The sequence below is a fragment of the Leopardus geoffroyi genome, chromosome B4, assembly GCF_018350155.1.
Source record: "Leopardus geoffroyi isolate Oge1 chromosome B4, O.geoffroyi_Oge1_pat1.0, whole genome shotgun sequence".
Taxonomy (NCBI): domain Eukaryota; kingdom Metazoa; phylum Chordata; class Mammalia; order Carnivora; family Felidae; genus Leopardus; species Leopardus geoffroyi.
The window spans coordinates 134677654-134700116 of record NC_059341.1 but is presented as its reverse complement, the minus strand read 5'-3'; the positions used below and the strand labels follow the sequence as shown (position 1 = coordinate 134700116).

Here is a 22463-nt window from a genome sequence, read left to right as displayed (position 1 = left end):
AAATACTCTGGTCTTTATTTTGCATTAAAATCTACTTCAGAAGATTATGCTAAGTGAAATTAGTCAGTCAGAGAAAGACAAATATATGATTTCATTCATATGAGGAATTTAAGATACAAAACAGATGAACATAAAGGAAGGAAAGCAAAAATAATATAAAAACAGGGAGGGGAACAAAAACCATAAGAGACTCTTAAATACAGAGAACAAACTGAGGGTTGCTGGAGGGGTTCTGGGTGGTGGGATGGGCTAAATGGGCAAGAGGCATTAAGGAGGACACTTGTTGGGATGAGCACTGGGTGTTATATGTAGGGGATGAATCACTGGATTCTACTCCTGAAACCATTATTGCACTATATGCTAACTAACTTGGATGTAAAAAAAAAAACAACAAAAACTCTACTTCAGAAGAAGAAGACAAAGGGAAAATGAATAATCAATACGAATATATCGTTATTTTTAAAATTCCAGAGGTACACAGGAAGTGAGAAAAGAAAATATGTTACTTTATAAAAACAGGTACACTTCATGGTAAAATATCTATGAAAAAGTAGGCCCTGAACTTAAATTTAGAAGCTCTAGAATATAAAATGTTTTTATACTACTATTCTGCTTATCAGGTATAACGTATAAACAGTGTTTTGAAATGGCTACATAAATACAAAGTGATCATTCAGTAAATGTGTGATGGTGGTGATGATAAAGATATGAATAAATTTGGACGTCTGGGTGGCTCAGTTGGTTAATCATCCAACTTCGGCTCAGGTCATGATCTCATGGTTCATGGCCTGCGTCGGGCCCTGTGCTGACAGCTCAGAGCCTGGAGCCTGCTTCAGATTGTGTGTCTCCCTCTCTCTCTGCCCCTCCCCTGCTCACGCTCTGTCCCTCTTTCTCTCAAAGATATGAATAAATTTAAGAACTGAGTGTTTGGGGATGAGGACATAAGAAAAGTAAAGGTACACTCCGCTTCAAAATATGGCCTGTGGCCAAAGATCTGGCTTTAGGCATCTCACGCACCCATCTAATGAGTGCCCATTAGGCAGGTGGTGTGCATCAGAAACACCCAGGGAGCTCTTCAAAACATAGGGCCTAAGCCCTTCCCTTGAGATTCAGTAAGTCTATGGGATCCTAGTATGTATTTATATTTTGAAAAAACTCACTCAATGGTCTAGGCAGATTCAGACCATTTTTAATTTCCATCATTTCTTGAACATATATTTTAATCTTTTAAATAGTATAAAAATCTCACCCCACCAAAATAAATCTTGATCTTTTAAAGTCAACCATTTTAACAAAACTTAAAAAAACAAAACAAAACAAAACAAAACAAAACAAAACATACCCCTTGCTCAAGGCAGAACTACAATTAAACCATGACTGAAAGATGGATACCTAATTGGTTTGGACGCTTCTAAGGGAAGAAGATTCAGGAATTATTATCTAGCACTCACTCTAGAACCACTCTTTTCATCATTTTAAATATTACTTAACAAAATACTTGACAATAACTGTATAGTCTCAGCCATCATAGTTGATAAGGGACAATCAGGTAAATGGTAAAAGCATTTTCCCAAATTGTGGGCCATACAGTTGAATACTTCCCAATGGATCTGTTCACTGTTATAGTTGAAAGAAAACCAATAACCAGTTCTGGATATGTCAGACAAGTCATTCTGATAAGCCAAACTCTCTAAGAGCCCTTTCTTAAGGCACTACAAACTATATTCCATATCCAAAATTATTGTGTCTAGGAATGTAACAATGTTAGAAATACATGTTCTTGGAAATAATGCTTCATTTGGCAGTAATTCTTCCTATTCTCTGATAAATTGCAGTGTTTATGTGAGTTGAACACCTTGCTATTCTAATGACTGTGTTACTCTTGTGGCAATGGCAGAGAACTTTCTCACACAAATATTATAAAAAGTAGATTCACAGTTCATAACTGTGTCATTTGCCTTCCTTCATGGAATCATTTTTTCTGGCTTGGGTGATAAGTGGAGGGCATTTTAGTGATCAAGGTGGATGAATTAACATTTTCTGGCTCTATAGACACAGTCCTTAGCACCAGGATGGCAATGTTAAAAAAGAAATGGGGGAGAGGGGGTGCCTGGCTAGCTCAGTCAGTAGAGCATGCAACTCTTGATCTTGGGGTTGTGAGTTTGAGCCCCACATTGGGAGTAGAGATTACTTAAAAATCAATCATTCAATCAATCAATCGTCTACAATGCTGATTTCTTTAAGGAAATAAGTTTTAGAAATCACCAGGACTTGGGGAAATCTGATTTTTTATTTCTATCTCAAGGAGTAGTAGCATAACTAGGACAGAATTCCTTTATCTCTGAGCCATTCTGCTGAATATTTTCCAGGTTACTCTTGCTTCAGCAAACTTAGGTAGGTATAGCCAGGAGAAACCCACAGGAAATAGCTCCCCAACATTCAGAAAGAGCCAACCCAGGAATTTCATTTCTAAGAATTTATTTTAAGGAAATAATTGATTGGTATAGAATGTGTACACATGTGTATACATACACACATGCACACACACACACCTATATGAGAAATAAGTCTAGAAAGATATATATACCAAAATCTCAATAGCGGTTTTCTATGAGTGGAGGGATTTTGAGTAATTAAAAAAAATTACTTTTATCTGTATTCTCTAGTTTTTCTATATAGACCTTGTGTAATAATTAGAGAAGGGACTGAGGTGTTTTCCAAAAGTTTTAAGTACTTATAAGTACTAGGAAAATAGCTATGCCAAACACGAAATTTTTAGAAGCAAACCAAGTAACGGAGGATATAATTTCACGCTCCAAACTAACAGACTGGCTCTGTGAAAGAAATTTTTAAAAAAGTATTATATCCCTTTTAATTTTTCTTAATAATTTACTCTTTCTCCACTCCATAACCATTTTACCACTTCCATATCTACATGGAAAAAGACAAATGATTAATACTTTGGATACTTATATAGTTTTTGCCTCCAGAAATTGTATATCTGGTTTCTTTAATCCTGATGATTCTGTTTTAAAATTCTATTCCTTCTGGGGCACCTGGGTGGCTCAGTCTGTTGAGCGTCCGACTTCGGCTCAGGTCATGATCTAATGGCTTGTGGGTTTGAGTCTGCTTTGAATTCTTTGTCTCCCTCTCTCTCTGCCCCTAACCCACTCACATTCTGTCTCTGTCTCTCTCAAAAATAAATAAACATTAAAAAAAAAAAGTTAAAATTCTATTCCTTCTTAGCCCAATATCTAAAATCCTATGTCCAGAAGATTAAAAATTAAGACAGGCATCCTTTTTCCCCCCATAGCTGAAAAGAACATATGTATATGTATGAATGTGTATATGTATTTTTATTCATAATCATTTTTTATATAGTTATCATGCACATAACATACAATAGCCAACTGTTTAAGACACAGAGGCCATCATCTTGACAATATAATTACTAGTTTCAAGGCCTAGAAAATGCAGCTCACCATGTAAAAATATCTCACCACGAGAAATCAGTAATTTTCAAAGCTGGTAAAACTTAATGCCAATTCTATTTCCTTTTAAAAAAATTGAAGCTACAGGTAGGTTGACAGATTAGAGAAATACTTAAGTTAATACTAACTGGATTGCTATTAAGCTTACCTTACAGCTTTGAAAAACTCTGATTTCTTGTGTGTTTCAGTGGTGAGCTGCATTTCCTGAGTCTCAGCCGATTTCCCAGCAGGAATTCCAGTCTGATGAAGAATCAGCAAAAGGAAGCCCTCACTGAGAGACACACTGGTATCATTCACTGAGTGGAGACAGTGAAACAGTAACATATTTCTAAAGGCAATTGAGATTCTTAGTACTTATGCTCACAAAGTAAATACAGATTTACCTTCCCATGACAGAAGCAATGATTAATTTCCCTTGAAAACCTGACTGCTTTTTCTACAAAGCATTTGGTTTTACCCTACTTACCTCTTTGTGATGATATTCATTCACCACAGTTCATCCCTTAACTGCCTTTTTATCACTGTTATCACCTCCCAAAGCTGTGAAAATCAAATCTGGAAATCTAGTGTAACCTATACAGCAATATTTTTGTTAAACAAAAGGAAATGAACATTTAGTACTTTGAAGAGAAACACGTTTTCTTTCTTTCATTTCTCTAAGTAGGCTCCAAGCCCAATGTGGGGCTTGAACTCACGACTCCAAGATCAAGAGTTGCACGCGCCACCAACTGAGCCCACTGGGCACTCAAGAAAAACATGTTTTCTCAAATGTCTTTAACACAGCAGTTCACAAGGAATCAATCATTTGAATACAGTTCTAGCAACTGTCTTAGAAAGTAATATAACTTTTAAAACATTATGGTTTATATACTTTTCATGGATAATTCTGAATTGTAAGACTTATATTTATTGCTCTAGATAGCAATGTCAACACCGGACCAACAACCACACATACCTTTTTAAGTTTAAAATTAAGTTAATAAAAATAAAAATAAAATAAAAAATTTAGTTTCTCAGTTGCACTAGCACCATTATAAGTATATTATAGCCACTTGTGGCTAGTGGTTACTGTATCGGGCAGCATAGACCTAGAACATTTACACTGCTGCTGCTGCAAAATAAAAATCTATTGGACAGCACAGTTCTAAATAAAGCATCTAAAGAGAGAGATTTATGGTTAAAAGGGCTTACCTGGCCTAAGGAGGTGTGGGTGTGTGAAGGGGCTGGGCTGGCCTAAGTATCGGTTTGGAATTCTCCTCTCTGGGATGGGCTGGAGGGAGTACCTTCGCTGAGAACATGACATGAATCCTGAAGGAAAAATAAAGAGAGTAGAATGGAACAATAATCAAGAAAGTCCTCACAGTGTATATACATTTATCGATCTCTAGCAGTTGGATGCTCTAGAAAAATGCAAATTAGTATCTCCTTCAATATTTATATGGCCCTCCCTCTGTGCCAGTCAGGGCCTGTCTTGGGCCCTGGGAAAACAGAAATGAGATCATTTTTACCCTTAGTGACTTCAGTCTACTATAGTATAATAGAGGTACATATATACAGAATAGGACTATGGTATGAATAAGGAACTATGGGAACAGAAGGAAGGCAACAAACAAAAGCAAGGAAGGGGTTAGGAAGTATTTCACAGAAATACTGTGTCCTAAAATTCAGAAAAAGCTGTATCCTAAAATTCAGAAAAAGAGAGTTAACATTTTTACTGAGAATATATGAAGTACAAAAAAACATGATATCTCATTGAATCTTGGAATGTTAGAGGTAGATAAAATAAGGTATAAAAATGCTTTATCATAGTATACAACAGACACTATTAGCATTCATTCAGTAAGATTAAGCATGTGACTGGAACACATGCTAGAAGAAGACAAAAGAATGAGGACTATATGCTCTGGTCTTTAAAGAATATACAGTCTAGTGGAGGTGAGACAAAACATTCAAGCACTACATGGTGAACACCATGGTGGATTCATTCGCAAGGTTTTTTGAGAGCACAAAGACTGAAACAATACTGTGGGATGGGTGCAATATGATATAGATACAGATACAGTGCTCTGAGGAACACAGAGACACACACAAAGGGGTGTTGGTGTGGGACTCTAGAGGTAGGGGATGCCTGCTCTGAATAAGAATTAGTCGAGGGCATCTGGCTGGTTCAGTGGGTAGAGCATGCAACTTGATTTTGGGGTTTTAAGTAAGAGCCCCAAGTTGGGTGTAGAGATAACTTAAAAATAAAATCTTAGGGGCGCCTGGTGGCGCAGTCGGTTAAGCGTCTGACTTCAGCCAGGTCACGATCTCGCGGTCTGTGAGTTCGAGCCCCGCGTCAGGCTCTGGGCTGATGGCTCAGAGCCTGGAGTCTGTTTCTGATTCTGTGTCTCCCTCTCTCTCTGCCCCTCCCCCGTTCATGCTCTGTCTCTCTCTGTCCCAAAAATAAATAAACATTGAAAAAAAAATTAAAAATAAATAAATAAATAAATAAAATCTAAAAAAAAAAAAAAAAAAAAGGAATCAGCCAAGTGAAAGAGAAAGAGGGGTGTTGAAGGTATCATAAATGAGATTACAAAAGGGAAGTCATAGAAGGCACTGGGTATGTGTGTATGTACATGCATGTGTGTATGTGTGTGTGTGTGTAGGGGGAAGAGAGTTTCAGGTCAGTGTTGATGGAGGAAGAAAAGATTAGAAAGGTAAGGATCAGACCATTGAAAGCTTTGTATACCAAATTAAGAAATTAGGATTTTAACTGCCATCATCATTGCTTTTTTACAAAAAAAGGAATCAGACTCAGAGAAGTAATTTGTGCAATGTTACAGTTAGTAATGAGGAAGCTAGGATTCAAGCCTAAATTTATTAAACTTTGAAATCTTTGTTCTTATCCCTCCATCCTGCTGCTCAGTAGGTGTTCTCTGCTGATCCCCAAAACAGAATCAGTACTGTAAAATCTCCTTGTGAACCTACAATCGCTACAATGGTAGAATGTGATGTCTGGATCAAGTTAAAGGTTTTTGTAGGGACTATGTAGTGTGAATGAATGAGGTGTATATATTTGATGAGTTAAGAATCTTAAATGTTGGGGCGCCTGGGTGGCGCAGTCGGTTAAGCGTCCGACTTCAGCCAGGTCACGATCTCGCGGTCCGTGAAGTTCGAGCCCCGCGTCAGGCTCTGGGCTGATGGCTCAGAGCCTGGAGCCTGTTTCCGATTCTGTGTTTCCCTCTCTCTCTGCCCCTCCCCCATTCATGCTCTGTCTCTCTCTGTCCCAAAAATAAATAAACGTTGAAAAAAAAAATTAAATTAAAAAAAAAAAAAGAATCTTAAATGTTAACTCTGAATTAAGTTTTCAGAGGATTACTGAAAAAAATTATAGCTTTTTGGATGATTAAAAATACAGAAAATGGCAAAAGTTTCTGGGCAGTATGAAAATACAGTTAAAAATAGTGAAAAAATAAGAAAAAGGACAAAACAAGTATTTCCTGGAATCTGTTTAGAAAATGTACAGAATACATATTAGGGAATATGTCCAGTCTATATAAATTGAAAGCTTAATAAAGATGAGGCAAGCAATTTACAAAAATACAGAGGACAGAGGAACTTGCTAGAGGACAATATAGGGATGTAATCAACAAAATCCAGATGTGGGAAATACTACAGGACAAAGAACTCCGTTTCTTGCACATAAATTTTATGGCAGGTAGGGATGGTAAGAGATGGAAGGAGGAATCCGTAGATTAAGAAAACCTTAAAAAAATTTATCAACCAATTGTATTATGTGAGCCTTATATGGATCCTGATTCAAGCAACAAATTGTCTATCAAGTATCCACTCATACTATTTACTATAATTACGAAAAAATTGGAAATTCGGACAATTGCATATTTAATAGGATTACAGAAGTAATGTTTACTTCTTTAAGGTGTGATAATAGTGCTGTGCTTATGTTAAAACCACATACTTTTAGAGATATAAACTGAAATATTTATAGATGAAGTGATATGACCTGGAATTTATGTCAAAATAACATGGGGGTGGGGTGGATTGGGGAGATTCTGAACAGGGATTTGGATGAAAGAAGCCACGAGGTGATAATTGTTGAAGCTGGGTGATGGGTACATGGGAGTCCATTATATATACTCTATCTACTTGTATAGGTTTGAAACTTTTCATAATAAAATAAAAGGAACAAGAAAAGATGAGTTAAGCATAGAGAAAAATGAAGGAAGTACACAATCATCTGAAAGGCAATCCAAGACAGAGTTAAAGGCAGCGTGGTATAGTAGGAAAAAAATGCCAGTTCTATGATCTATGTGATCTCAGCATGTTACATAAATTCCTTTGTACCACTTCTTTACCTGTGAAATAATGCAGTAATATTAGGTAGTGGCTTTCAAACTTGTGAAACCAAGACTCACAGTAAGAAACATATTTTACATGGTAACCTAGTATACACATATAAATATGATATACATAAAAATTTCACTAAATACTATACTATGACCAATACTTTTCTGTCTTATTTCATTAAAAAATTTCTCAGTGCACTAACATGATTTTATTACTGCAATGTCTTGAATGGTGGCTCCCAAAAGATATGTCCACATCCTTTTTTGTTGTTGTTGTTTATTCATTTTGAGAGTGAGAGTGTGAGCCGGGGAGGGGCAGAGAGAGAGGGAGAGAGAGAATCCCAAGCAGGCTCCATGCTGATAGCGTCCGACAGTATGAAGCCCGATCTGGGGTTCAAACTTATGAACTGTGAGATCACAACTTGAGCGGAAATCAAGGGTTGGTTGCTTAACTGACTGAGCCATGCAGGCGCCCTGATATGTCCACATCTTAATCCCTAGAACCTGTGACTGCTAATTTATTTAAAGAAGGGGTCTTGCATATGTAATTAAGGATCTTGAAATGAGGACATCATCCTGGATCATCTGGGTAGGTCCTAAATTCAATGGCAAGTCCTCTTATAAGAGGAATGCAGAGAGAGAGAGATTTGAGATAGGCAAGAGAAAAGAAGAAGTAATGGAGGCATGTGGAAGCTGAGATTGGAGTGATGTGGCCACAAGCCAAAGAACACCTACAGCCACCAGAAGCTGGAAAGGTAAAGAACAGATTCTTTCCTAGAGCTCTTGGAAGGAATACAGCCCCACTGCCACTTGATTTCAGACCTCTGGCCTCCAAATCTGTGAGAGAATTCTATTATTTTAAGCCACCATGTTTGTGGTAATTTGTTATGGCAGCCTCAGGAAATCAATACGATGACCCACTACGATTACAACTTGTCACTGGAAAACACTGCACTAAAAGACTGTATCTCTGTACTGAGGGCGGCTCCAGTTCAGGAGGAGGAGGGATGTGAGGATGCTCAATAATGTTAAGAGCATAAGGGGATCCTGAGACCAACTTCCGCCTCATCCAATCATCAGGTTCCCTACAGTGTTACTTGCAGAAATGACCTTTCCCTATGCATAGCGGCCTTTGGCCCACTTTACCTTTTTGTTATTTGATGCTTGACAGTTGTGTTTCTTGAAAGTAGAGAGAAAGTAGAGAAGTGTTTCTCTTCTTTAACAGGGAAGAGAAGATAATGGGCTGTCCATGTGCACGAAAATGTTGGTACAGTGACTGGGATGGAGTGTTATGAAGAAGAGGAATACAATTAGGAGTTTAGCAGAACTACCTGAGCTTTTTTCACCTGTAAACAAACTCTTGTCCTAATCAAAGCTCCATTATAGGAGCTTATTAATCAAAGTTCATTATAGGGTTCCACTCCATTTTTCCTGATTACAACAAATAGAGGCACAGTGTATTTAATACTTTCAAATCCCAGCGTCATTGCTAATAATAATGATCTTGATGACAGCTAACATTACTATTGTGTATTATATTCCAGAAAGTATTCTAAGGACTCTGCATGTATTCACTTATTTAATCCTTACAGCTGTGTAATGTAACTACTATTCCAAACTTTTAACTTATTTTTGAGCTGGTAACATGTTCATATGGATCAAAGTTCAAAAGATGTAGTAAATTGATAGGGAAAAGCCTTCCTCTCACACCTGTCCCCAAGTTAACCTGTCTCCCTTCCTTGAAACAGCCAGTAATATCACTTTTTTGTTGAAATCACACGTATTTTTGTTGAAACCACATCTATATTCTCTTTAAACAAATAATAGCATGTATGCTTGAGGCAGATGTTATTACAGCACTGCCTATTTAAAGATGAGGAAAAAAAGATACACAGAAGTTAAGAAACTGGCCCAAGATGAAGAATTACTGAGACAGAACTAGGATTTGAACAATCTATTTATAGAGCCATAACCATTAGACTACATCGTCTACACTACCATTTTGGCAGTAAAATAATTGGATGTAAAATGTTAACCAATTGTCTTTTTAATTTTTTTTTTTTAACGTTTATTTATTTTTGGGACAGAGAGAGACAGAGCATGAACGGGGGAGGGGCAGAGAGAGAGGGAGACACAGAATCGGAAACAGGCTCCAGGCTCTGAGCCATCAGCCCAGAGCCCGACGCGGGGCTCGAACTCACGGACCGCGAGATCGTGACCTGGCTGAAGTCGGCCGCTTAACCGACTGCGCCACCCAGGCGCCCCTCTTTTTAATTTTTTTAATGTTTGTTTTTGAGAGAGAGACAGAGACAGAGCATGAGTGGGGGAAGGGCAGAGAGAGAGGGAGACACAGAATCCAAAGCTGGTTCCAGGCTCTGAGCTGTCAGCACAGAACCCGACACAGGGCTCAGATCCACAGACCAGGAGATCGTGACCTGAGACGAAGTTGGACGCTTAACCGACCATACCACCCAGGTGCCCCTCAATTCTCTTTTTTTATGTTCAAATGAAATAATACTAGAATATCAATCCATCTATTTTGGACCACTTCCTGGCATAGGAAGCTTAAGTCTAACAAATGCAAATAAACAATACCTTTACCTACATTTAAGTAAACAGGATTTTTTTGCTCAATATCACATAGTAGCAAAACTGGTATGTAGAGTCCTATTTCTAAAATCCAATCTGATCCAAAGTAGGGCCACTTCCTTAGTATAGACCCTCCTCAATTCACCTGGACACTATGTCTCTTAACTGGTCTGCCTTTCTTGGATCTTGTCTTTCTTCTGTAACTCATCTTCTATAGCTATACTATTTCCAAAGTGATCCCTCTAGTCCTTTGCCCTGATGTCCTCAAAAGTACTGTCGACTAATTCCTGTTTAAATTCAGGATCTGTCCTTAACTTTCCAGCTTCCTACACTAACAGTATATGCCTAGAATTTTCTATCTTTCAGAATACACTTCAACCCCTAGCTTAGCACCCTTCATGATCTGGCCCCTGTCTATTCCTCTGGCCTAATAATCCTCAAAAGAACATTACTACAGCCACACATGAGGAGCCCCAGCTAATTAGTCTGTACTGTAACAGTACTTGCCTTCAAAAATACAGTTCTCTTAACAATGGCTTTTGCCTGCTTCCATGAGCTCAAAAATCAGCTCATACATCACTTACCCTAAGAAGTCTAATTCCTATCCTTATTGATTCCGATGTAAATGCCCCTCCTCAATGTTCCCATGTTTACTTCTGTTACTATTGTTAATACCTACTATACTACACTTAATTGCTAATTAGTTTGCCAGTCTATTATAAACTTTGGAAGGGCAGGAATCATTTGTTCTTTGACTTTATTTCCCCAGTGATTAGACTGGCATATATTTTGAAGACCACAAGTCAAGAAGTCTGCCTTTTGATTAGATGTAGGGAGTGAAGAAAAAAGAAATTAAGACGATTCCTGGGTTTTTTGGCCTGAATAACAGGATAGATGTTTGTACCATTAAACGAAATGGCAAAGACTGAGATAATTATTGGATATTCCAATTGAGAGTTCAAATAGGCAATCTGAGGTTCAGGGGAAACTAACAGGCTAGATACATGAATTAAGATGTTATAAGCACACAGATGGTATCTAAAGCCCTGGGACTGGATACTACCTACACAGAACTGTGTAGGTCAAGTTTAGTTACTATTATAGCGTGAGAAGGAAAAGCACAGGAGAAAAGGAAGCAAACTAGAGGAAAATGGTTTTTAGGAAGTTAAACAAGTATTTAATAATTTAATAGAGGAAGTGCTCACCTGTGTGAGGACAACAACCACTGGATTTGGCAGCACAGAATTCAATGGAGAACCTGACAAGTACAGTTTTATTTATTCATCTTACTTAAAAAATTTTTTTTCTAATATTTTAGAGACAGAGAGAGAGAGAGAGCGCAAGCATGGGTGGGGGAGGGGCAGAAAGAGAGGAAGACAGAATCCAAAACAGGCTTCAGGCTCCGAGCTGTCAACACAGAGCCTGATACAGGGCTCAAACTTGTGAACCGTGAGATCATGACCTGAGCTGCAGTCAGATGCTTAACTGACTGAACCACCCAGGTGCCCCTTATTTATTTTTTAAACGTTTATTTTCAGAGAGAGAGAGAGAGAGAGAGAGCGAGCATGAGCAGGGGAGGAGCAGAGAGAGGATCACAAGCAAGCTCCGCACTGTCAGCACAGAGCCCAGCCTGAAGTGGAGCTGGAACTCATAAACTGCAAGGGCTGAAATCAAGAGTCAGTTGCTCAACTGACTGAGCCACCAAGGTGACCTGAACAATGTTAGTAAAGTATGAAAGATAGAAGCCAAAATGGGTAAATGTGGTCAAAAGGTATAAACTTCCAATTATAAGATAATAAGTTCTGGGGATGTAATCTACAGCATAGTGGCTATACTTAACAATTCTGCATTGTGTATTTGAAAACTGCTAAAAACATAGAGCTTCAAAGTTCTCATCACAAGAAAAATAGGGTACCTGGCTGGTTCAATCAGTAGAGCATGAGTCTCTTGATCTCGGGGTTGTGAGTTCAAGCCCCACGTTGGGCAGAATTTACTTAAAAAAGGACTTATCACAAGAGAAAAATTGTAACTATGTGAAGTCATGGGTGATAACTAAACTTATTTTGGTAATCATTTCACTATATATACATATATCAAATCATTATATTGTACACCTTAAACATGTTATATGTAAATTATAACTTAATGAGATGGGGGGGAAGTAGACGCCAGATTGGAGTGTGCCAACAAAGAATAGGATGGAAGAAAGCAGAAACATCAAGCAGAGAGGATAATTTTGACAAGTTTTACTGTAAAGGAATGAGAGAAAGTGGCATAGCAGCTGGAAGGGTCAATAGATAAGGGAGGGGGAATAATTAGAAGCAAATCCTTGTTTTATACCTTCACACTCTATTGAAGTTAGTTTTTGAATGTTTTTTTTCAATTGTATAAACTCCTTGAGAGCAGAATTTTCTATTTTCTAACTCCTCTCTGTGTCACAGGTTCTCAATACATATTTGTAGAATGTCTAGAACCTAAATTCCTAAACCCTTGTCCAAAAAATGCAGTAGAGTAGAAAGAGTAAAAATTTGGAATCAGATTCAAGTTCAAATATCATATTTTTCACTAATAAGCTAGATAGCCTTAGACAAATGTATTTGAAGAACCTCAGGTTTCTTATGGGCACAAAATATTTCCTTTCTGGAATGCTGTTACAATTACATGAGAGACTGTGTTAAGTCATTTGTGTAAACTGTGTAAACACTTTAGGTGTTTGACCTAAAAATGGTACTCAGAAGATTTTATTATTCTTCTTGCTATTATTTTCAATAGCAAGCAAATACAATCATGTGTATACCATACATACATGTAGACATATATACTATAGGGAATTGAAAAACCAATCTAGAGTAGCTCTCTGCCCCCATCACACTACCATTTTTTTTTGAGGGGGAGCACGTATCACATTATCTCAAATCATTTATTATTTATACTTCATTAATGAAAACACCATGAAAATTGCTACTTTTTAATGTCATTATCATCAGTGGTTAAAACTGTGCCTTGCACAAAGTAGAAATTCAATAATATATACTGAATACATAAGTGTACGACTTTCAAAATCTTTACGTGTTTTAAAGTTGTAAACTTTTAAGTGGGTAAAGATACTGTCATCTCAAATGATTCAATACTGGCATGCAGAAAGCTTGTATATTATGCTCCTTCCTCAGGAATCACCCCAAGTCTGGGCTAGGTGTCTCTCATATGATTGCTTAGCATCCAGTGCTTCCCCCATCATAGCCCTTATTATACCGTAATCAAGTTGTTTGTTTCCAGTACAATTGTCTCTTGACTGAAATAAATAAATAATGTCAACTATTTGAATACTTTTTCATGTAGTTCTCAATTTCTTCATTTTTCAAAGCCAAATCACAGAACTGGGAAGTTATTAAGGCTCAGCAGCCTGAAGGTCCTATCATGCAAGGGGCATGCTGTGGCTATCAACAACAGGTTCCACTAGTTTATGAGGCACTGTTGGAGACTTCCAGGGAAATATAGGAGAAATAGTCCTGAGGGTTCAGGATGGTCTGGTATGACTCTGGACTAGCTTTATTTGGAAGGTCTAGTCCCTACCCCAACCCCGGAATGACACCATAATGCAAACCTCTCTGACATAAGCTGGTAACTCTGCTTGCCACATAATCAGTATCCTAATGTCTCCTAGCAGTGTCCATGGTAGTAACATTGTCTTCAATGTAAAAAGTGCCTATCTGCAGTCACTGCCTCCACCACCACCACCACGAGTGCTCCAGCTGAGAGGAAGCTACAGTTCTCACTACTCAGACCCAGAACACCCCTTTCCAATGACCTGTTAAAACATGGTGGATTACTATGAAGTTCAAGGAGTGCAGAGATATGCTTCACCTAAAGACATTAAAAAGTCTTATCGTAAAGTGGCACTTAAATGGCACCCTGATAAAAATCCAGAAAATAAAGAAGAAGCTGAGAGAAAATTCAAAGAAGTAGCTGAGGCATATGAAGTATTATCAAATAATGAAAAACGGGACATTTATGATAAATATGGCCAGGAAGGATTAAATGGTGGAAGCAGAAGTCATTTTGATGATTCTTTTGAGTATGGCTTCACGTTTCGTAAGCCAGATGATGTCTTTAGAGAAATTTTTGGTGAAAGGGATCCATTTTCGTTTCATTTCTTTGAAGACTCACTTGAGGACCTTTTAAATAGTCCAAGAGGCTCCTATGGAAGCAGTGGTACAAGATCCTTCTTCGCTACCTCCAGTGAATGTCCAGTTTTTGAGAGATTTTCTCCATATGCTACAGGATATATACCATATGGTTCGCCGGGCCATGAGGGCCTTAATTCATTCTCCTCGTTGGCATCTGATAATAGTAGGATGGGCAACTACAGATCTGTTAAAACTTCGGGTAAGACTGTTAATGGCAAAAATACAAATACACAGAGAATTATCGAGGATGATCAAGAAAGAGAAGTTGAAGATGATGGCGAACTGAAGTCCTTCCTTATAAATGGTGTGGCAGATGAAGAGGGTTTTGCAGAAGAATGCAGCTGGAGAAGACAGTTATTCAACAATTATTCACCAAAGTACTTCAGACCCAAACATGTAACTCAACATACTTTTGTGGACAATGATGAGCAAGATATACCTTGGGTCACCAGCAACTGGGATCCCTCTATTTTCTCAGCAGGATTCAAAGAAGGTGGTAAGAGGAAAAAAAAGAAGCATAAAGAGGTGCAGAAGAAGTCAACCAAAAGGAATCGTTAAATTGACTCTTCAGACACATTATGTTCATATAACAATTGAACATGACTCTTCGTGTGTTTTTGTTAATCACAGAGTTTTGTAAATAACATTTGTTTAGAACTATACTAATATTATGTTTTTAACATGTTTAACAGGATTGTGGACCTGTGATCAGTATTGTTTGGAGTAGGTATGTCAGAAAAAGACGAGTTTGTGGTGACAGTGATGTTAAGAATTTGGAAAACAGGAAATACTATTTTACTATTTCTGAGCTGAAAATTTACAAATGATAGAGTTTTTCTTTAGCAGAATTCATGATCTATTTCATTCCTTTTATCTATTTAAAACCACTATACAAACTTCTGAAATATGTACCGCATTAGGAGCTAAAAATTTATTACGATGTACAGATTCAGACTATATAATTATTCATGAAATGACTTTTTTCCAATAGAGGTAGAGCATTTCATACATAAGTACATTATAAATAAAAATTAAAGTATAAAGTATTTTCTCTTAAGTTAAAAATAGCCAGAGTTATATTTGCATTCCCATGTTTACAGTAGCACCTATTCACAACAGCCAAGAGGTGGAAGCAACCCAAATATCAATGAATGAATATACATGCATATAGTGGGATATTATTCAGCTTTTTTTTTTATTAAAAAAAATTTTTTTTTACATTTATTTATTTCTGAGACAGAGAGAGATAGAGCGTGAGTGGGGGAGGGGCAGAGAGAGAGAGAGAGACACAGAATCTGAAGTAGGCTCTAGGCTCTGAGCTGTTACCACTGAGCCCAATGCAGGGCTTGAACTCATGAACCGCGAGATCATGACCTGAGCTGAACTCGTACACTTAACTAACTGAGCCACCCAGGCAGCCCTTTTCAGCTTTAAAAAGGAAACCCTGTTAAATGCTACAAAATAGGTAAACTTTGAAACATTACGGTAAGTGAAATAAGCCAGCCATAAAGACAAAATACCTTATGATTCTACTTACATAAGGTAAGAAGTTCATAAAAACAAAGTAGAATCGTAGCTACTGAGGCAAGGGAGGGAGAGGTGTTGTTTGGTGGTCTGTTTCACAATATATATTTTAAAACAGTTAACATGGTAAATTTTATGTTATGTGTATTTTACCACAATTAAAAAAGATGGGGCGCCTGGGTGGCGCAGTTGGTTAAGCGTCCGACTTCAGCCAGGTCACGATCTCGCGGTCCGTGAGTTCGAGCCCCGCGTCGGGCTCTGGGCTGATGGCTCAGAGCCTGGAGCCTGTTTCCGATTCTGTGTCTCCCTCTCTCTCTGCACCTCCCCCATTCATGCTCTGTCTCTCTCTGTCCCAAAAATGAATAAACGTTGAAAAAAAAAAATTAAAAAAAAAAAAAAAAAAGAAAGCTAGACTTATCCTGGATTTCTCAGAGCAATGTGGCTATATCATGTATGGCAGGCCACCAGTGACTCACTCCAGATAGGAAACTTTCTATTTTCTTTTTTAGTATATACCACGTACAAAGGATCTACAAATACATTACTCTAAAACATCTCTACCCACTATAGTTTAAGGTTACAATGGAAGAAAAATGAGTTACATCAGATATTGAGCAAGTAGTCTTAGCTAAATGTTTTCAGACATTTAAAATGAGCTTAGTTTGATTTCAACACAATCACTTCTTAGTTTCCTCTATTTTATTTTCAAAATATATTACTTTTCAGCCTACGAGTTTTATTCATTCATTCATTCAATGGTATTTTTTGAGTACCTACTGTTTGTCAGGTACTTGGGATACAGTAATGAGCAAACACGAAAAACCTTAGCTGTCATGGAGTTTAAAGCTGGAGAAAGACAATAAACAAATACTAAATAAAATATAATGACAGTCATAGGTGTTAAGGAAAACAAAATAAAGTAAGAATAGGGGACATAAGTTTTGGAGTAGGAGGGTTGAAATTTTAGTTAAGGTACCGAGGGAAAAGTGATGGCTAACATCTTTGTAAAGATGTAAAGAAAGTGAAGGAGTTAGCCATTTGGATATGAAGTGAAAGAGAATTATAGGAGAAGGAACAGCAAGTGAAATGTCTCTAATGCAGAATGTGTAAGGTGTGTTTGAGGCTCAAAGAGATCATTGTGAACGATTAAGACAACAAGCAGATGAAATTAGGTAACAGGAGGTCAGATTATGCAGGTACTGCTAGATCACATTATGGACTTTGTTATTATAGGTGGGATGAGAAGCCACTTAAAGGCTCTGAGCAGAAGAATGACAATCTGACATATTTCAACAGGTCCACTCTGGCTGCTGTCATCAAGAAAAGACTCAAAGTAAGCAGACGTACAAACAGGGAAATCAGGCTATTGCTGGAATTCAGGCAGAGTCTGTAATAGCTTGGTCCAGGGTGATGGATGTAGGCAGGGGAAAGAGTGATCAAATTCTGGATATAGTCTAAAAATAGGGCCAAACGGAATTTACTGATAGGCTGAATATTGGGCATGACAGGAGTCAAGGTTTTTGGCTTTAGCAACTGAAAAAAGGGATTTGCTATTATCTCAGATAGGACCACAGGTGTTGAGTTTTGGACATGCTGCATTTGAGATGCCTGAATTTATTAACTGAAAATAATTTCTTAACTTGCATCCTGCATATTCCTTGTCATTGAATTCTTAAGTTTTTTTCTTTTTTAGCAAAAAGATTATCATATTATTTTAATCTTTTATCACTTAGAAATGTAATGACTGCAAATTTTAATGTGACTAAAAGATGGGAACAAATAATCAAGCAAAACTAAAACCCAATCACCTTTGGCAAAATACAGTTCAGTGGCATTTAGCAATGCAACAAATCTGGAAACCAAAAAAGATGATAAAATCTACTCTTTAAATGACTGCTATAGTAAAATGAGGGCTTTTGTTTAACTTTGTGTTGGTTGGTAGATAGGAAATTCTATAGAAAGGTCTGGGGACCATTTGCATTTAAAACTTATTTTCAGAAAATAAAATCATAAAAGCTTAAAGTATTTTAAATGTTACTTTTATAAAATGTGATATTTAGTTAAGTATCTGTCATGTATGTGGGACAACTCAGGGTTGGAAAAAACGCAATTTTCCAGTAACAAAACCAAAACCAGCATCTCTAAAAATGTAAGAATGACTGACATGCCCTTCAGTCCATTTTCCACTCTTAAAAATTCAGACTTAGTCTTACTGAATAGCTTAAAGTTACTCAATGGTTTCCCACTGCCCAGAAGATTGGAAATAACGAGACCCTTCATGAGCCAACAACCTCCTTTTCCTCCCAACTTGGTCTGTTTGTTTGTTTGAGAGAGAGAACACAAGCAGGGAAGGGGCATAGAGAGGAGGTACAGAATTTGAAGCAGGCTTCAGGCTCTGATCTGTCAGCACAGAGTCTGAAGTGGGGCTTGAACCCATGAACCATGAGATCATGACCTGAGCCAAAGTTGGATGCTTAACCGGCTGAGCCACCCAGTCATACCCCAACTTGGTTTTTTAATCACCTCACCCTATACATCTTTTCCCAAATGTGTTCTAAGGGATAAAAAATTCAAGACTCATGACAGAAAAAGGGCCCCATGGTCAAATTCAGCTTGCAAATTACTGCCAAATACACTTCTTTCTTAGAGACTCAGAATTAGTCTATTATGTGCATGATGAAATGCAGCTTTCCCAAAACTTATTTAACCACAGAACCATATTGGTTTAACACCTGCTAACACGCCTAGGACCATATTTCAAAAAAGCTCCCCCAGGCTTACTGATGATTGCAAAGCTTTGTTCCATGCCTTTGCATATGCTCCCCCTGCCAGGATGGCTACGTCACTCTAGTCTGCTTGGTAAAAGCCTTTTTTCAAGTCTCAAATATCTCCTAATATTTAAGGGCATGCCCTACATTACCTCTTGGCCCCTCCCTGCTGTCAGGAAACATCTATCACTTTTTCCTTCTCCACAGCACTGTTACTAAATTTAGTATGTTATACTACAATTACTTGCTTTTTTGTCTCCTATGATGGTAGAAACTATGCTCTATGTTCATGTGTGGTGCTCAATGTTTGTTGAAAGAATTAACTGCAAACAGGCTTTTAAAAAATTATTCTCTACTTATTCAAAGTTTCCTATTGTACCCAATACTCTACTCAAAGGCTCTGTACCCAGAGTCTTTCTAAACAGCAACCAAGAGCACTACAGACATTCAAAGGTCTATTTATGAGCACCTCAAGTCAGTAGAATTTTTAAACTCTGAAACTTAGTAAAATCCCAAAATGACATTTTTTTTTAAATTTTTTTTTTCAACGTTTATTTATTTTTGGGACAGAGAGAGACAGAGCATGAACGGGGGAGGGGCAGAGAGAGAGGGAAACACAGAATCGGAAACAGGCTCCAGGCTCTGAGCCATCAGCCCAGAGCCCGACGCGGGGCTCGAACTCACGGACCGCGAGATCGTGACCTGGCTGAAGTCGGACGCTTAACCGACTGCGCCACCCAGGCGCCCCCCAAAATGACATTTAAAAAAAAATCCATTACTACCTTTCTTGAGCCCCTAAGCCACGTGAGTCAAGACTATTACAATCCATTGTTATACTGTCATTTATCTATTGCTTATCCATCATTCTGACTAGATAGTGAGCAACTCCACGGAAATGCAGATTCATCCACAAAGACTACTACAAAGTTATTGAATGAAGAGAACATTCTTTCTGGCTCAATAAAAAGTTCCAAAAGGCCTCTACTAAGCCAGAGTTAAGACCTAATGGTGGTACAACAGAAAAAGGACTAGATGGTAATTACACAATTAAAATTTCTGACTTGCAACTTGTGATCCTGTGTTACTTTCAGTTCCCCATCCATAAATTGAGAATACCTACCCTAACTTATAACTTGTGAAGATCCAAGGAGATCTTATCCAGTCAAAATGCCAATACATATTATGATATTAATGGTAAGAAGCGGTTAAATTTACTTCCTGCATTGAGGCAAACTGAAGCATAATGAATACATTTTTCAACGATCTTAGCATGTATGCTCCAGTATCTAGTCCTAAACTTTCATTAATAAGGTTTTACACAAAGCCTCAACAAATCCAAAAAAAAAAAAAAAAAGTCACAAGGGTCTGTGATTAAGATGAACTCCAAATGTATTCATCTACTCCCATGGAGGACAGCTTTCTGTAGCTTAACTATTAGAACCAAAGAGCAAGTTCTGTGCACGGGACAATGGTTATTTTTTTATTTTTTACAGGAAGAAATCTTGATATAATTACCATCCCATTTTCAATAAATTAAAGTACATCAATGTAACAAATATGTTCCAAGACATAGATTTGATTTCAAATACCACATGCTCTGGTTCACACACCGTTCACCTATTGGCCAAAACCCCTGAAATATGATCCAATGGCAGATCCGCCCGCAGGGTAGATAATTCAGCTTTCACTGATCGAGGTTTATGTTCATCAGATTAATTGTTCACGACAGGGTACACCCTAAAAGAATGGTCCCCATTATTCCTGGACTCCTTCATCTTGCCTTTACCAACAGGGCTTTCAGACATTGAAAAGGGAGTATCTCCAAGCATTACCTCTTCCGAGAGGAACTGCTCAAATGATTTGTATTACTAAACATGTTTCTTGTACATTCTGTAGACAGCTCTCAAGCCACTCTTTGAAAACACGAAAACAGGATTTTCGATAACCTAACAAAAGCAAGAGCTACTTGATGTGAGACACTTTGTCACCTAAGCAAGTGATAACTGAGACAACGTCTGGGAGTCCGAGTAACTTTGAAGACAGCCCCTCTGGGGGATGGCACACACTTTCTCTCGGCAGTCATTCCAGCTTCCCAGAATACCTCAACGGTAGGGAGAACAGGGCCCACCCTTTTCCAGAAGCAGCAAGTAAAAAAGAAATCCGAGGAGCGCACAAAGGGTTTGGGAGTGGAAGCCCCAGCACGAGAATGGTCCGCCGAACCAGGTATTCCCTGAGACCAACTTGGATTCCTCTAGGGCGCCTCAGGTTTCTCAGAGAGCAAGCCCCGGAAGGGACACCGTGGGAGGTGAGTCTAACCTGAGAGGCAGCGGGCGGTTGCTACGGCGGGAACCAGCTTAGCAGCTGACAGCAACCAAGACATGACGGCCTCGCACACGCGGCAGGAAGGATGAAAGGAAAACAGCCAGAGAAGCAACGGGCCGCCGAGCCGTGTCGCCAGGAAACCAAGCCAAATCACCCCTCCCCTTCCGGCCGGCGCCGCTCGCGGGGCTTTCCTTCCCCCAGCGGCGCTGAATGATGACGTCACGCCTTAGCGCTATGATTGCCTTCCTGACAGCCCATTTGGCGTCAGGTCGTCGTGCTCCATTAAATGCCCGTACGCATAGGATGTCCGATTCTAAATGACTACCAGCAGGGGCTGATATTTCTCGTCTTCTTAAAAGCACCATGTGGGGGGATTGATGCACCCAGAGAACTGGGTCAGCATTTAGGATATAAGAATGCGGGCGTACAGGCAGGCAACAGCCTGAACAGCCACACTTCTAGAAGGTTCTAGGCAGTGCGCAGCAGCAGAGGTGGAGGGAGTAGGAATGAACAAGCGAAGGACCCGGGGTCACGAGACCGTTGGGTAGGAGGAGCCAGCGGCCGGGGAGGTTCTAGTCTGTTCTGTCTCGCGGCAGCCGCCCCCTTCCCCACGGTGACGCTGGGCTAGTACCTGCGCCTGGAATCGGGCCGCAACCTTAGCTGCGTCCGCCGCCCGCCGTCGCTTCTGGACCATGGACCCCCGCAAAGTGAGCGAGCTTCGGGCCTTCGTGAAAATGTGTAAGCAGGATCCGAGCGTTCTGCACACCGAGGAAATGCGCTTCCTGCGGGAGTGGGTGGAGAGGTGAGACCCGGGCCGAGGACCGTTGGGGGTGGGAAGAGGGACGGCCGGATGGGGAGCTGGGCCGCAGCTGGCGCGGGGAGGACGAGCGGGGAGCTCTGCCGCGAGGCCTGCTGAGTTGCCTCCTCTTTGTGGCTCTCCCTGGCCAGGAAAGGAAGGCGACTTCAGGGGCTAATGGAGGACCGGGAAGCGTAGATAGATAGTACAGAGGCGGGGACGGGGGTGGGGGGTGGGGTGGGCACAGCTGGGTCCCCTCACCCTGAGGTCGTCCGGGGTGTGTCTTGATCCAAATATAAATGCAGACGATTGCAGGGACTTGGGACACTGTAGACGTGGTGGTGGGGAGGGGGAGCTGCAAGATTTCTCTTTCGCGTAGAGTTTTCTTGAAATCTCGGGCGTCCTGTTTAAAAGGTCTCAGTGACACATGGCTATTTTAC

At 39.2% G+C, this 22463-nt stretch overlaps 3 protein-coding genes across 9 annotated transcripts in view; 2 read left to right on the top strand and 1 right to left on the bottom strand.

Annotated features, from left to right (window-relative positions):
- XPNPEP3 (X-prolyl aminopeptidase 3) overlaps positions 1-21405 on the bottom strand; it is a 77336-nt gene extending 55931 nt beyond the window's left edge. For 3 of the 6 annotated variants that reach the window (XM_045465945.1, XM_045465947.1, XM_045465948.1), the window contains exons 1-2: positions 21222-21405; positions 4683-4799 (exon numbers count right to left, since the gene is read on the bottom strand). In XM_045465945.1, coding sequence (XP_045321901.1) covers positions 4683-4799; positions 21222-21285 — 181 coding nt within the window. In that variant the 5' untranslated portion in view covers positions 21286-21405. Of the gene's footprint in view, positions 1-3639; positions 3788-4682; positions 4800-11631; positions 11710-21221 lie in introns of those variants that run through there. The other 3 variants (XM_045465949.1, XM_045465950.1, XM_045465951.1) reach the window with 3 other exon arrangements.
- Positions 13631-15216, top strand: DNAJB7 (DnaJ heat shock protein family (Hsp40) member B7). The gene has a single exon (XM_045465954.1). It carries the CDS (start codon positions 14245-14247, stop codon positions 15169-15171), a length of 927 nt encoding a protein of 308 aa, XP_045321910.1. The 5' UTR covers positions 13631-14244; the 3' UTR covers positions 15172-15216.
- A 61-nt stretch (positions 21406-21466) lies between the features above and the next one.
- ST13 (ST13 Hsp70 interacting protein) overlaps positions 21467-22463 on the top strand; it is a 32252-nt gene continuing 31255 nt past the window's right edge. The window contains exon 1 of one of the 2 annotated variants that reach the window (XM_045465952.1): positions 21467-22029. In XM_045465952.1, the coding sequence (XP_045321908.1) occupies positions 21920-22029 (110 nt within the window). In that variant the 5' untranslated portion in view covers positions 21467-21919. The remainder of the gene's footprint in view (positions 22030-22463) is intronic. The other variant, XM_045465953.1, reaches the window with a different exon arrangement.